Here is a 16,407-nt window from a genome sequence, read left to right as displayed (position 1 = left end):
AAGGCAGAAATTGTTGCCAAGCATGTAAATAAACATACTTTTCATTGAATTTATGGTGAATGGTGGTGTTTCTTTTGCATATTGTATGGTTTCTTGTTGGATACTCATGTTAGATGAAGTCCATTGATTGTGATGGAGTAATATGTGGATGTTGATAATTCCTTTGGTTCATGCTATTTGTGGTTGAATGATTTTCAATTACAATGCATAGTTAGCCTGAACATTAAAATATGCCAAGTTCAATCGTGGATATGTTTATTCTAGTTATGCCAATGTATTGGGTATCTAGGATAGATTAGAAGAACAATATGGGAAAATCTACATTTATCAAGAGGAAGATCAATCATTATCGCCTTTGGCAACAATTTGGTATGATGTATCTCACTTGTTGCTAAGTGACTGTTTGCAATTATATGATATGGAACATTAAGAATAAAGAACAAATATATATAATATGAGTTCTATATTTATAAACGCCTACTAGGGAATATTGCCAATGATTTGCATTGGTAATAATAAGGAATTCAGATTTATACTTAATTTTTTGTGCATTCGTAATACTTGAAAGGCCAATATATTAAACGGTATAGTCCTTGATCTTCCACTAATGCCTTCATGAGGATAGGTTGGTTTGTGTAGGGAGAGGCAGAGTAATTCTTCACAAGATGGGTAAAGTCCCAAGATGGGGTATGGACAGGTGTTCCGGAAACGTTGAGGGAGAAGTTACAAGATGGAGTATGGACCTATGTTCTTGAAACCTTGAGGGCCTGTTTGTAGATTGGTTTCCAAGCACCCTAGCGCAGTAATTCACCTTCCTTTGTTAGGGTTAGGGAAATAATAAGGATAAAGCTTTAATATAATTGGTTATTGATTGTATTATGAAAAATTAGTTTTCTCTAATCTCAAATGCTTAATTTAAGGCATAACAATATTTTATGATATATGTTAATTATTGGTAAACTGGTAGCCTTCAAGTAGGGGACATTACAAATCCTATTTTTGTTCAACTTGAAAGAAGGTATCGATGATAACATTGTCCCACATGCTCCCATTTATGTGAACGAGTCGCCTTTGTGTTTTAATATTTTATGATTTCTAGTTTATTTTTTGTATTGAGGGCTGCTCCACCCTTTTTGATGCAATTTTGTCAGTTTTGGAGCTTGCATAGGCCATTCTAGTTATCTCGTCCTTAATTTGTTATCGCAATGCAGAATATGCCCATTGAAAGGACCCTTTTGGTTGCAATTCTCAAGAGAAATAAAACTTTTTTTTCTCTTGGGAATCGCAACTCTGTATGTGGCAGGTATAGGGCCTTTCTCATTTTAATCAGCACATTTAATTCTGTATGCGGCCATTGATAGGGCCTCTTTTGTACTCCTTTGCATACTACTTTCATTTCTCTTTAGAATTGCAACTCTGTATGTGGCAGCTATAGGGCCTTTCTCATTTTGGTTGGCACATGTAATTCTGTATTCGGCCATTGATAGGGCCTCTTTTGTACTCCTTTGCATACTGTTATATCTATTTCAAAATCTATGCTAAGTATAGCGAAACACTAGAGCTTGAAATCAAAGAAGTAATTGAAAACACAAAAGTGAGAGAGATTGTTTCAATTTTAGTGTTTGATGCATTTTTAGGGTTGCAAAAGGTTGAATGAAGCTAAGAGGTGGTCATTGGGGTGGGTTGTGAAAGCTTGAATGAAGTTGGGAGAAGGTCTTTGAGTCTCACAAAAGGTTTAAGGAATCTAGTAGATGTTGGTGTATGCTTTGAAACTTCAAGGGTTCATTCCTAAATGTGCATAATTTAGAAGATGCCTTACAATTGCATGCTACACTTGTTTGAAGTTGGAATAAGAATTAAAAATGGTTAGCTTTGTTTGGGCAACTACCTCAATTAGTTCCCTAGGAGGGCATGATTCAGCTTTAAAGTATTTGGTAAAATTGGGAGTGTGCGATCCTAGGTGAAGGTGTTTGTGTGTGTGATGGTTGCAACTACAAATCCTAAGAGGTCCTCTAAAACCCTAGTGCATGTAGCCTAATGAGGAGGAGACAAGGGAGGTGAAAATCTATCACTAATATACCAAGAGGGATCTCAAGAAGATGGGTTAAAGGTATTGGTTTACAACTAGGGAGGATGGAGGAATAGATTTCAAAGACTAGGGTTTTGTAGAGTAATGGATGAAAAACCTAATGATGATGTGAGCGAAGGGAAAATTAGAGTGAGGAGGATAATGGAGTCTAGAGGACCTGGAAGATGGTGGGATTTGCAATTGATTGTAGCCATGTAGAAGAGGACCACATTGATTGGATATAAGTGGGCTCGATTGATTGAACTCAAGGGTTACATGAATTTGGTAAAAGATAAATGGGGAGACTTTAGCATATGAGAACGAATTGTGATGGTCATATGGGCCTCCATCATTGATACACTGTGATGATTTGGCTTTTATCATATTTTTATGTTCCCTTTGTTGCCGAGAAGAACTGGACTACATAAAACTTCGTGCACTCTATCAAGAGGAAAATTCTCGGTTCTAGGAGAGCAGAGAAGATTGTGACTTTATATAGTGTCTTGCATATCATGGATTGCAAGATGATTTAGTAGAAGGAAAGCCTAGCAACATGTTGCAATGTAGATCCTGAGGAGCTAATGCAGATTGATGAGGATTAGGTTGGACAAAAAATGTTTATTCAGATTCCAATTGTAAGTGCTAGACAAGGTTAGCAGTTCCAGTGAGGACTGATGAGTATGCCACGACATCTGCAATGGATTATGAGTTAGCATTGTAGTATTGTACTTTGGATCTTGAACTTGATGAATACTGTAAATTTATACTACAGATGCTTGTCATTGATAACTGAATCAATTGGTTGTCAAATTGTCAAACTTTGTATAAACTTAGGTTTCTTTGATTCATATTGTTCACATAACTAAAAAATTGTGACTTCTTTTACCGTTTTTGTAATTAATTTTTCAAAAATATTTTTAAATAATAATTTTATAGTCATGCCTTTGCTATCCTGAAAATCTGAAAAAAAATTCTGTCCTTGAAACCTGTACCCACACCTTGAATCTTGGAGAAACACTGGTGTACAGGAATGGGTGTGTTTGGATCTTCAATACTCATAGTTATGGAAAATATATCCAATAACTTCCATACTCACCTTATCCTGCCGTGAATTTGTAACTAAAACTTGGACATATGATAAGACAGAAATGTCTCTCTTTATGACAAAATTTACATTTACTACTGTTAAAACCTCGATTTATGATACATTTTATTTGTCATCAAACACTAAATTAAGCATTAATCTAACATTAATGGATGCAACAGGTGTTGGCAGCACCTGAGGCTGGCCTGGGATTTCACACTGATGCTAGTCTCTCATACATTCTTTCACATCTTCCAGGACATCTCGGTATGGCTATATTGTTTTGACTAGATATATTTGATTGCGCAATTTTGAAGGTGAACTGTTAAGATATGATACAGACACGTGTTGTATGTAGTTTACTTTCTAGCCTTAACATATAAAGGATGTGAAAAAGTGATGGAATTTATTATTTTGACTATTTTTTTGTCGTGTTATCTTGATTGTTGCTCTGTTTTGGGTAATATAAATGCAGGGGAGTATCTAGCTTTAACAGGAGCACGAGTTGATGGTGCAGATATGCTATCAATTGGTCTTGGCACACATTATGTTCCATCCGAGGTGCTCAATCAATTTGTTAAAATATTCAACACAGAAAAGAGGTGTTTGATAGCCAGATTATTGGAAATCATTAGACTTAAATTTGTTGTTTGAAACGCATGGTCTTTAATGAGCATGGATCATTGTTAAAAGAAAATATCTACTACCGGCAGCCTTAAATTTAAGTTGTTATTAGGGTAGATCAAATCTTGATTTATTAGAGTCTGGTCCAATTTGTTTTCTCCGAAGTAATAATCCTCTTCTGTTCAGTTTGTTTGAAATTCTCTTTCAGTACAATGTGATGTTCAACATTGGAAGCTGTCCATTGTTCATTATGTGATGTTTTTACTTTTATGTTTCTATATTAGAAATTGCCAGAACTGGAGAAGTGTTTGGTCAATTTGAAATCTGGAGATAAAGGCATCGTCAGAGCAGCCATTGAAGAATTTTCAATTGAAGTCCAGCTTGGGGAGAAAAGCATTCTGCATAAGTAAGAAGATATTAAATCTCTTTTTTTAACTTAAAATACATTAAAAAGAAGGATTTTACTTTTGGTATGGGTGCAGAGAACTAATGGAACAGTTCTGTATCTTGTGTTTCATTTTACTTAACAATGACAGATATTTTGACATTAAGAGATATTGCTTGCAGTCGTTTGTTGATTGACAAGTGCTTTTCCAATGATACTGTGGAGGAGATCGTAGAGTCATTAGTAAGACTCTTCTACCCTTCTGTTGTACCAATTTTTAAGTTGTCATGCAACATCAGCTTTCTTATTTTGATTTATTCCGTTTGTATTATTTACAACTGGCTATACTGGTCAATTGTCTTTTGATGTACAAGTATTATTTTTTCTTTAGTCTCATGTTGTGAAATGCATCCTTCAATCCAAAGACTAAAGTGAATGGCAAAAAATGGCAAAATGACAGATGGCATGACAACTATGCAATACGTGTGTTTTCAGAGTGTTTACAATGTGTATTTGAAAATTCTTTGGAGTCTTGGACCATAAATTTTACATATTGAGCTTCAATCTATCAACTTGGATCTCTAGATATTTGAAAAAGAATATCCATTTTTTCTCACATGTTGTCTTAAGTTGTAAATTTAGTAGCTTAAAATCAAACTATCCTTTTTTCAATTTTGTCATTGGAATTCAGATGTTGTTGAACCTCAGTCTATGAACTTTGAAATCTAAATATTTGAAAAAAGGCATCCAATTTAATTGTATATGTAATGTCTCCTAATTAGTTATACTTAAAATTAACCTAAATTTGCCCAAATCTAAATAGGTAATTAAGTTTATGGGAGTACCTTTGTATACTGTTTTCCTGCAACACAAAATTAGAGAACATATATGAAGTAATACCTATAAACTGAAACATATGCTAATGAATTAGATTGAGTGATACAAATTTTTGATGTATTAATTACCATTAGTATTATATTTGTTAGATAAAATCAGATTGTAGGTTAGTTGCCATTCTTTATTATCCAATTTCTTAGTTCACTATGGTAGGTTAGCTGGATAGGGTGTCCAAGAGACCCTCCACCCTAGGCCCCAAGAGCAGATGCTACATCCCTCTTGGCTCCATGTTGCAGGTGTTAAGCATCCATCATGGAGTGGTGTACCCAGTGAGGTGTCCTATTGCCATTCCCCGTCATCACAACCACGTCCTCTCTTAAGCCCAAGAACAGATGCTACACTCCTCTTGGCCCCATGTGGCAGGGTTTAGGCATCCACTACGGAGTGGTGTACTTAAGAGAGGGTCTCTAATATACAATGAACCATTTGTGATATTGTTATTCAATTTATCTCATTATGATAATCAATTATACCTGACATAGTTATCACATTTTATTACAATAGTGCCTTATATTAGATTGTCATTAATGCTTTCCGTTAGTACTACTTTTTATCAGTATTAATCATTTATTATTACAATCATTACATTATTCCTTGTGTTATTAGCATTTCATGAATTTACAGTATTACAATAATTTGTGCAGACTGAATTTGATTGCCTTATGTGTCCTAGGATTCATGTACCAATATGTATATATGTTATGTGTAACAGTATTGTATTTTTAATGCTGTTTGAATGATTGTATGTTATTTGCCTTTTTAACTTTATATCCAATTAATGTTATCAATTTTATTAAAATTATCCACAATGGTTTATATTCAGTAATGTACACACAGAATATTAATATATAGATAAAGTACTGACTGTTATATTTAATACTGATTCAGAATACGTACCTGTCCTGCTCTTACTTTTTCCTTCCTATCTTGCTGGCAGTCTGGATGCTCCTCTATTGTTATTGCTTAGTCGTGTCAATCATTATTGGTTGTTTGTTTAATGATCCTATCACCAATTTAACTAATCATTCTTCTATCTGATTGTTCTTCCTTAAGGCAGTGATACCCTTAAGTGCAATCATTATTGGTTGCTCATAATAAAACGTGAATATATTCAAAATTCCTATAACCAGAATATTGGTGGGGGATACAACAGTATGAACATTATAAGTTTTCGTATTAAACATACATATTAAGCGCATTCCTATGCATACCACCAAGAACAAAGATGTTACTGCCTGTAACTTAATAACAGTTCTGATCTAAACTGATCGATGGTGATGTTACTGGATGCTTTGATTCCTTTCCTTTATATCTTTCAATGCGAGGGAGAGGTTACACCTCTTCATCATGTATGCCCTTTGGCAGGAGACACACTCTTTCACCATTAGCACTCTTTGAAAGAGTGCAACTCTTCATTATTTCTACCCTTTGAAAGGGTCACAACCTTTCACGATCAGATCTGCATTTCTTATTTAAGTCAGTTCTGCACTTCTGATTCCCCAAATTATTCCCTCAAATGAGGCTCTCTTCTCCCTTTTATACTTAATATTTGGGAGACCCGCAACTTATCATTTCATGCCTTTTGTCCATTCATTAACTTAATTAAATTTTTATTTTATTTAGTTATATTCTTTTATATTTTAATTTTAATTTTATTTTTATTCTTTTAAATTTTAATTTTATTATTAATATTTACCATTAAATTTCTATTTCAAAGTGGGGACATTACAGTATATACTGCCTTGAATTGTCAACTTAGTAGCTTAATCTTTAGATACAACTAACTTAAAGAGCTTTCTGTGACTGAATTGTGAATGATGCATCCAAGTCAAACTAACCAGGGAAATGCTGCCTATTCAGGCATCTTGGCTTTGAGTCCTTGAGATTATACTGGTTCTTGAATTGCAGCCTCCATATTGTTAGACACTATAATTGCCAACTCGTTATTATTGATCTGTAGTTGCTATGGCGAATGCTTTCAACTGAATGCAGTGGTTCTATCTTTGAATTATCTTATGAAAGTCTGACTGTCTATCGTGTTAGAATTGAATGTGCCTATTTTGAACTTTTAATGTTGGCGCTCAAAAGCATTGGTTTATGGATGACCAGGAGATGATAATAAGCACTTCAACCTGCTTTATTCTACTGAAATGAATTGATCACTACCTCTAAAAATTTGAAAGTGAGGGTTTTCTTCAAAATGAATGGTTTATGGATGACCATGAGATGATAATAATCACTTCAACCTGCTCTATTCTATTGAAACGAATTGGTTGTTACTTGAAAAATTTGAAAGTGATCTTTTGTTTCAAATACTCAGTTTGTAACAACTAAGATATATCATTTGATTTCACTTGGAAGCCTCATTTGTGCTTTTGCTTGGTCTTGATGTCTTTTGGTTTTTTGAAGTTATTAAACATTTAATTGTTACACTGGTTATGTTTTATATTCATGATAGAAACTTCCATCTGGTCTATTTATTTGATAGGAGAAATGACTTTGGAAGATTTTGTTGCATCAATTAATAGCAACTAACAATGTCGAGAAAGCTATTCGTAGATATCCTTTTCCTAGTGAAACGAGGTTCATTTTTTGAGATTTTGTTGCCAAGTTCCATTTTTTTAAACAAGGATTCAAGAATACGATCTACTATTATCTGCACAAAGAGGTGATGATAAAAGTGATGAATTCATAAAGGCAGCATGAATCAAAGTTCATTTTTTGAGATTTTGTTGCCAAGTTCCATTTTTTTAAACAAGGATTCAAGAATACAATCTACTATTATCTGCACAAAGAGGTGATGATAAAAGTGATGAATTCATAAAGGCAGCATGAATCAAAGTTCATTTTTTGAGATTTTGTTGCCAAGTTCCATTTTTTTAAACAAGGATTCAAGAATACGATCTACTATCATCTGCACAAAGAGGTGATGATAAAAGTGATGAATTCATAAAGGCAGCATGAATCAAAGTTCAGATCCCCACACTGCATTAAGGCAATCCACAACTCAATGGACACACGTGTAATTACTTTTTGAGGACTAGATTGTTCATCCTTAGAACTGCTCTGGGCCCAATGATTCTCCTAGTTATTCTTAACACTTTTTAACTAATATGTGCTATTATCTTGAGCATCTCTAACATTGTCACTTTTTAAAACATTCAAGGCATAGCCTTCCTAAAATTTGCCAAGTTTTGCATGGATGAGTCAGAAAATAGGATATGTTACTTCAAAATCTCCCACTGCATACCTTAAAAAATTGTATTGAAATTGTCGTTCAATAATGTATATCTAAATGCAATTTTGCATGTTGGAATATACAGTCATTTCATTAGTTAAAGTAACAACAAATCTTATGTTAGAAGGTGAAAGATATTTGGAAGGAATAATTATATGATAAATTACTTGTGAAATGCTATCTTATGTGTTTCAATTAATAAATATTGTTTATTTAGTGTTAATCTGTTAGACATTGTCAAAGTAGCGCACTTGTACATGTTATTTATTTCTGACTTAAACGAAGCTTACATGTATTTCATCAGATTGCAGAGGGCAATATAGAGGGAAATGATTGGATCCAAGGAATTATCAAGATTCTGAAAAGATCCTCCCCAACTGGCTTGAAGATGACTTTAAAATCAGTAATCTCTTGCTCTTATCAAAATCACACCTGCTGATCATTTGTATATTTTTCCTTTAATCACTTTCAAAGTTCCAAATTATTCAGAATTATTAGTTATATTTGTGTCACTCTAAGCAAATAGCATAGCTTAAAGCGCATGCCTTACTTATGGGGATGTCTTATGCCAAGTTGATCTCTTCAGCTTTTTATGCTTCAAATATGTGATGACTGCTTTCTTCAAATAGGTTTTTGCCCCACAAACATAAGTTGAATTCATTTCCCGAGTGCTGTCATAACACAAATAGAAAACAAAAGCCATGTGGTATCATAACAAATCACTGCCCATCTGGAAAATGAGTAATAAAATCTCTAGCACAAATATTTGATTATTTTCTCTGTGATTTAAATAGTTCATATGATACCAATTTTAAAAAATAGTAATATCATGGCTTGAAATTGTTTCTTATTTGTTGTATATCATGTATTTAGAAATTAGTTTTTACATCATGCAGTCATCCCCTGTATTTCTTCCCCAATATGCTGTGATAATTAATTTTTTTTAAAAAAAAGAAAAAAGCTCAACAGTATAGTAAATGCGTGTAGTAGAAGCAGAGGTAGTAAAATTATTATTAGCACGCTTCTTTTTGACCATAGCCATCCACTATGTCAGAAATTGGAAGTGTTTACAAACTGTAAAAAGTTTGTAATATCATAGTATCTTATTTATTTTAATTTTTTTTTTTAAAGTGGGTGTAAAAATTATAAAATTTGACTTTATAAATCAAAGCTAATAAGTAATTTTGGTTTTATCATAGAGTTATTATATTTAGTTTTCAATAATTATAAATTATTATTTTTATTTTTTAAAATGAATTTGATTATATCTTAGATTTGTTATATTTAGTTCAAAATTATTATGAATATTTTTTTTTAAATTGCATTTACCATATTTTTTCAGGACTTGGATATTTAGTTTATATGTTCTGAAAGTTTATTATACAAATCTTTGGTAACTGTTCAACAGGTTCGGCAAGCCCGTAATCAAACACTAGGTGAATGCCTTAAGAAAGAGTTCCGATTGACCCTAAACACTTTGAGAGGAGTGATATCCAATGATATGTATGAGGTAAGCTCTGCATGAAGCAATTTAAAACAAATTTCCTATCTCCAAATATTGCTTATTGGAAACGTAATTGACTTTGGCTTCTGTTTGTTTTCCATTATGTGGGTGAAGGGTATCCGAGCTCAAACTATTGATAAAGATTTCTCTCCCAAGGTTTGTGATATAGTTTTCCATTGAATAATTTTGGTATGCAATTCTGACTTTCTCAAAAATGGAGTTGTCTTTAACTGTCTTAGAAGCATCCAATAAACAAATTTAGCTGTGTTCTCATTGTACTTGTATATGCTTTAAATAACTTTCTTGTGTGTTCTCTATTCTGACAGTGGAATCCAACCTCTTTAAGTGAAATCACTGAAGAGAAGCTAGACTTGGTCTTCCAAGCATTTGATGAAGAATTTGAATTACAAATACCCCAAGAGGAGAAAATACCAAGGTTAAATCAAAATCACTTTTTTTTAAATGAATAATGCATAAATTACTAGTTAAAATATAATGTTACACATATTCACACCCTGCAAGTCTGAATGGGGCTACACAACTCCACATGCACTTGCCCATATATAGCAATGATATTATAATAGGGCCAACAGCTTGCTAGATTTGAGCTTGGGGAATTCTAGTTATAAGAACCCTCACTTACTAATAGGCCATAGCTTGGTATACAATTTAATGACATCCGTTGTATCTTATAAACGAGTGTCTTTCTTTTGCAGGTGGGAAGGCAAATTTGAGAGTTCAGGCTACAATGTGCAGTAGTCTCACTTCTTTTAACAGCATTTAAGGTTTACTATATGAAAGATCTATCAAATATTTTGAGGAAGTCTGGAGAAGGAAAATTCTATTCAAAAAATTCATTTCCATGAAAATACCAGATTTTACAAATCAGATTCAGGGAATAACTTTAATGCCTTATGTTTTGTGTTCCAACTCAAGCTGGTCTTTGGATTCACCCTTGAATGTTGTTAATTTTATTTATGTATACCTTCGCCACCTTTTTCTCTTACTTTCCTTTCAATCAGACATTATAATTAGCATCTAAAAAATGAACAAAGAACTAATAATCTACATCTTTTTTTTTCAGCTCTGAACTACTAATGACCCTTTTCGAATTTGTAAGTAATTTGGATGCTTACTCCTTATATGAGATGAACTTTCATTAGAGAAGATTCAGCCATGTTGAAGTTTTATTCCACATGTTTGTATGACTAAAAATGAAGACACGCAGCTCATTGTGCTCATAGATGAAGGACTAACCCCAATTTATAGATAGTAAGAAAGACAGCTAAACAGAGGAAGATGATTAGGCTGACCATATTTTTTTAATAGATAATCATTTACAGTCATGTAATTGTATCAATTATTCAATGTAGTTTAAATATAATTTGACAGGCAAAAATACAAAACACAAGCAGCAGATTAGCAGAAGGGCACATGTTGACGGCCTCAAATAGGAAAGCGTTACTTAGTATACATAGAATGACCTTATAATTAAATTGTATTGACCTTTTCGATCTCATCTCATCTAGTTTCTTGACTTAAATTACGTTTTCGTTGCTACCCATTATCATTTTAGTAGTGGACCTCATAGTTACTATAATGATCATTGACATTAGTGAAGGCAAATTTAAATTTCATATATAAACAAACTTGACACAAATTAAAATTATAATATTTATTGCTCGTCATTTATAAATTAGAGAGGCTATTCCTCACAAGTAGTCACTAACTTAATTTTTTTAATGAGGGTTAGGATATGAGAACAAATACATGATTGAATTCTAAATTCTAAAGAAGAATTGAATAAATAGTATGGAATTAAAAAAATTTATAGGCAATATTGATAACAAGAAGATGATAAGATAACATGGAGAAATCCCTTGTTAGCACTCCAAATTGGGGAGTTTCCATTTATCACCCTTATTAGATCTATTCAAGAGCTTTGAAAACCAACCCTTTCAGGACTAGTTGCAAAAAATTCTACAGACTCTTAGCCCTTTGCTACAAGACAAGCATACTTGTGAGTAACGAATACTCATAAATGCATTCAAATATAAGAGACATAAACTTCATATTATTGTTAATAGTCAATAACACAACTTGAACATTGTACTCGTAAATGTTCAAGGCATCTAGAGGTTGAAATAACCATCCAAAAAGAAGAGGAACTTGAAAAGTACAAGTTCTTAAATGTCAAAAGATAGTGATATAGGACAAGTGCAAGATGTTAAATGTCAAAAGAGTGGGATACAAGACAAGGTTATTGCTTTACTAGGCAACTCTTTCTTTACGTGTTTGAATGGTACAATATAGGAATGTGTAATAATCACCTTGGTTATGATTGATTGATTCCATTATTTCATTACACCTCAAGCACCATCTTAAATGACCAAACAACTTTTATACAATTTAAAAGTGTTTATATTCATAATATTACCAACCATACCATTACAACTTTATGCTAGTCTAAAAAAAAAAAAGTTTGTTTTTTATTTTTTTTGGTGACAGCGACTAGACCCCTTGATTTTTAGCAACATGGTTAGCTTCCAATGTTAGCCTAAACCCCTACCTTGAGGGCTTATACATAATGGTGCTATTTATATGTTTCTTTATGGGAATTAGATGCTCTATAGTTCACACACCAATAGAGAGACTTCATCCTCACATTTAAGATAAGATATCTAACACTTTTTCAAATTACAATTGTTGGTGAGGAAAAGGTAGAGCCAACACAGTCATGTATGTTAGGGTTTAGGCAAATCCGTAGCAAATACAAATTAACAATTATATGAAGATACAAACACAAAAGATGAAGAAAAATGCATAACACAAATAACACAGAGATTTAACGTGGTTCACCCAAAATGGGCTACATCAATAGAACACAACTGTCCAATCTTTTTTTATTATCCAGTAAATTAGTACAACACCATTACAATGTCTTTTTCATTCCAACCGTTTATAAAATGCAATTTTTAGGGTGACATGCAAAGTCGGCTATTTTAGGGTTTTTTCTATGTTGGTTTTGTACATTACTTGTATGATCAGTCACCACATATCAACAATCTCCCACTTGGAGACTGATTAGGCTCCACACCAAAGAATCTGCCACTTGGAGACTGATCCTGGACGACACTGTTGAACTTGCAGCTCCCACTGGATAAAACTCCTAGACACAATTGTTCCTTAATTCCACAATTTTCAGTCAAGAAGGCCGAGAGAAACTAAGGAGGAAATCGGCTTCTCCCGTGGGACCACTTTCGTGAACATATCGACAAGATTATCACTTGTGTGAATTTTCTCAAGCCGTAACTGGCCATCTTCCAAAATAGACCATATGAAGTGGTACTTGAGCTGAATGTGTTTTGTCCTTGAATGAATAGCAAAATTCTTTGCAAGATGAATGAAACTCTAGCTATCAGTATACAATGGGTTGTCCTCCTACATCTGACCCAGTTCCTCCAGAAAACGTTGTAACCAAATCAACTCCTTGCTAGCTTTAGTAGCAGCTACATACTCACCTTCAACGGTTGTGTTAGTTGCGTTTAGAGTCGCCATATTAATTCAAGGGTTCCCCCTTAAAAACCACACCTATCTTATTCGAGGTCTCCCCTGCATCATCTAAGTGTCTATCGTCCTTTGAAGAAGTTGGTCAAAGTCGCGAGCTTCCACGGTCATTCCTCCCCTCCCTTTTGAATCGCTTCGAATCATTTCGAACCTTGGTTCGAAGTAGTTCAAAGTGGTTCGACCAAATTTTTCATACTAATACTCTTTCTTTGGCAGGAAGTATCTTTTATCGCGGCGGTCTTCTTTGAAATACTTTGAACCGTTTTGAAGCTCGGTTCAAGCCTATTCAAAGTGGTTTTTGGCAAGTACTGACGGCGGGAGTTTATTTTTGGAGTACGATGCGCCGCTTTTCTCTCAAAGCAATCAATGGTCCCGTCAGCATGTCAAATCAAAAGATTTTATTTCTTTTTCAAGGAAAAGGGCATCATTGTTATGAGTGTGAGTAGACCTTCGTCTTATGAATGACTGGATATCGCATGAAATCAATTATTATTAACTCATGCGAAAGGGTAAATCATTAATCGAGGCATTTATGCATCGACGCCTCGAGCATGTCAATCCTGATGTGAGGTGATGAACTATCATTATCCGATCTTCCCATGTATAAAGTTCCCCTGTGATAAATTTTCATTCAGTTGCCTGGTAAGTTATCCAAAAACAAAGAAAAAGGATAAAGGAGAGGAGGTCTGATTTCGGAGAAAAGGAGCAGTTAGGGAAGCTAGAGGAGATTATTTGCTTTTCAATGGAAAACAGGTGAGCGTTTAGTAACCTTTGTTCTGTTCTGCAAAACTGTTATTTTCAAAGGTTTGTCTGAAAGAGGTCTTGCTTGTTTAAGTTGAGAATGAAGTCGGTTATGCATTTTCTCGGTAATGTTTCTAGCCTTGAATGTAAAAGACCAGTGATTTGTGATATCAATTTAGAAGGGGTAAATGTGGAAAGTCTTCAAGCAAATTTTCTTGCGAATACGGAAGAGGTTAAGGGATGTATGGAAATATTAACGAGCGGGTTAATTGAAGCTGCTGCGTTTCCCCCCGCCTTCGTAAACCCTGAACTCCTACAACTTTGCATTGACCATTATGATGTAAGAAGCAAGAGCATAGTAAGCAAAAATGGTAATGTCATACTTCCTGTCTCCAGGGAAACCATTTCCTCTGTTTTGAAATTAACAACAAGTACCTTCGCCGCTTTCTCACCCATTCAAGCTGAAGCTGAGTATCGGGAAAACCCTAGTGTGTACCGAAACACCCTTGCCAGGAAATGGACCAAGGTTAACTATGGAGGTGGTTCTAGGCTTCCGAAGGTCATTACTAGAAGCCACATGAAACCCCACATACACGACCTGGTGGTATTATTACACAGGGTGAAAGGTTCAGCCGATGTATGTTTGTTCGAAGAATGGATGTATAGGTACATTGAAATTATCTTAAAGGGTGAACAATGGATGGATTGGGCGGAGATTATTGCCACTTCCCTGAGAAGCCAGCTCAAACGCGCCAAAGAGTCTAGAGAAGATTTTCGTATGGCCTCATATTTGACTTATTGTATTGCCTGCACATGTGATCTCGCCGCTCTTCCGCATGAGGTATGGAATGAGGAAATGACCATCTTCCAATATTGTCCGTTGTTGCAAAAAGACAGAGTTCTGGAGGATTTCCGTAAAGTGCATGATATATTGTTTGAAAACATTTATTTGGCTCTAGAAGGTGTTCAGATGCCACGACTCTCTTCCGAATCACTGAGGCTGGTTCAACATTATGGGAGTTCTTTTATTCAGTTTCCTAGGTTCACATATTTGAGAGTCGGAGGATTTGAGGAAGAACCTGTGAGGTTGCCTCGATATGCCCTTGATTGTTTCATTTTAGCTGAATTGTGCAGGCAACTTTCTGCTATTATTAAGGATAACCTCCCTCAGGAGAAATGGGAGACGGCTTTCACTATCAAGCTGCACTCTTTGGTCTGTAATAACATGAATGACGCTTCCATCATCGGAAGCAATTTGCTGGGATTCAATCTTGGTTTCTACCGCAGCAGGAGAAACTTCGATAGTAAAGGATATGCAGCTCTGACCCTCGGCCTTGAAATCAACTCATCAGAAAAAGATTCTAAAGAGAAGAAAGAATTGAAAGCAATGGTGGTGACGATGGCCACATACATCAATTCGTTGATTAATTTAGGGCCTAACCCAATAATCCAGCTGCCTCAGCCATTCGATCCAAATTCCGCCGAAAGCCAACAATTGATGAAACAGATGCAGAGGGGAAAACTGCTGTCTGACGTTGTGGTTAGTTGGGTAAATAGCATATTAGAGCAAGGGAATAAATTTATTTCCGAAGTTACTAGTATCTATTCTGAGGGTGAGGTATTGCTCGGGGAGATTCAAACTTTGATACCAGTATGGGAGACAGAATTGTCACGGTGCCAAACCATAGTTTCCCGAGTAACTGAAGTTGAAAAGTTTGGAGTTCTCAAATTCTTAGGTGAAAACCCCATGAAAGCCGCGGACCCATGCACATTATTTATCCTGAAAAGTAATATGAGCTGGAAGGAGTCCATCTACAAAGAAGCCATCAAAGAGGTCCAAAGCGTCAAGAATCAAATCACAGACATGCATAAGGAACTGGTTAAAGACATGAAGACTGTCAACCCCACAGGCATCTTACAATTGGATGAAGGTAGCATGGACATGGAAGTGTTAACCAAGAGTTTCACCGAAGCAGTTGAACGGATTAGAGATAAAGAAACGCCCAAGGTTGATGATTTCACTTCGTTGGCAGGTATAGAATCCATGTTGCGCCTCAATGAGAAGCTGATGCCGTGTCAGAGCCTAAAGATGAAGGAGTACAGGTGGCAGAAAGATGCATATAGGGCCCAGCTGATGAGTTTAAAGAACCCGCACTCACAGGCCACGCAGGAATTCATGTCTACTTTCTAGAGCTAGAAGTTGGTACGACAAACCGTCGGAAATGAGGAGGAAGCCGGCGAATATAGTGGGAACTGAATCATCACCCACTGGCGTTCTATCTTTTTGATAACTGCTTTC

The 16,407-nt window shown here is 34.9% G+C and overlaps 1 protein-coding gene across 8 annotated transcripts in view; it reads left to right on the top strand.

The window, feature by feature from the left end:
* LOC131030333 (3-hydroxyisobutyryl-CoA hydrolase-like protein 5) overlaps window positions 1-10,806 on the top strand; it is a 76,016-nt gene extending 65,210 nt beyond the window's left edge. For all 8 annotated transcript variants that reach the window (XM_057961079.2, XM_057961074.2, XM_057961075.2 and 5 more), the window contains exons 8-16: window positions 3,335-3,419; window positions 3,628-3,713; window positions 4,061-4,182; window positions 4,344-4,404; window positions 8,601-8,699; window positions 9,705-9,806; window positions 9,915-9,956; window positions 10,127-10,236; window positions 10,517-10,806. In XM_057961079.2, coding sequence (XP_057817062.1) covers window positions 3,335-3,419; window positions 3,628-3,713; window positions 4,061-4,182; window positions 4,344-4,404; window positions 8,601-8,699; window positions 9,705-9,806; window positions 9,915-9,956; window positions 10,127-10,236; window positions 10,517-10,559 — 750 coding nt within the window. In that variant the 3' untranslated portion in view covers window positions 10,560-10,806. The remainder of the gene's footprint in view (window positions 1-3,334; window positions 3,420-3,627; window positions 3,714-4,060; window positions 4,183-4,343; window positions 4,405-8,600; window positions 8,700-9,704; window positions 9,807-9,914; window positions 9,957-10,126; window positions 10,237-10,516) is intronic.
* The last annotated feature ends 5,601 nt before the right edge of the window (window positions 10,807-16,407 follow it).

This window comes from Cryptomeria japonica, chromosome 1 (assembly GCF_030272615.1).
Source record: "Cryptomeria japonica chromosome 1, Sugi_1.0, whole genome shotgun sequence".
In the NCBI taxonomy this organism is placed as follows: Eukaryota; Viridiplantae; Streptophyta; class Pinopsida; order Cupressales; family Cupressaceae; genus Cryptomeria; species Cryptomeria japonica.
Note: the sequence above shows the minus strand (reverse complement) of the source record. Positions and strands in the feature narration are given on the sequence as shown.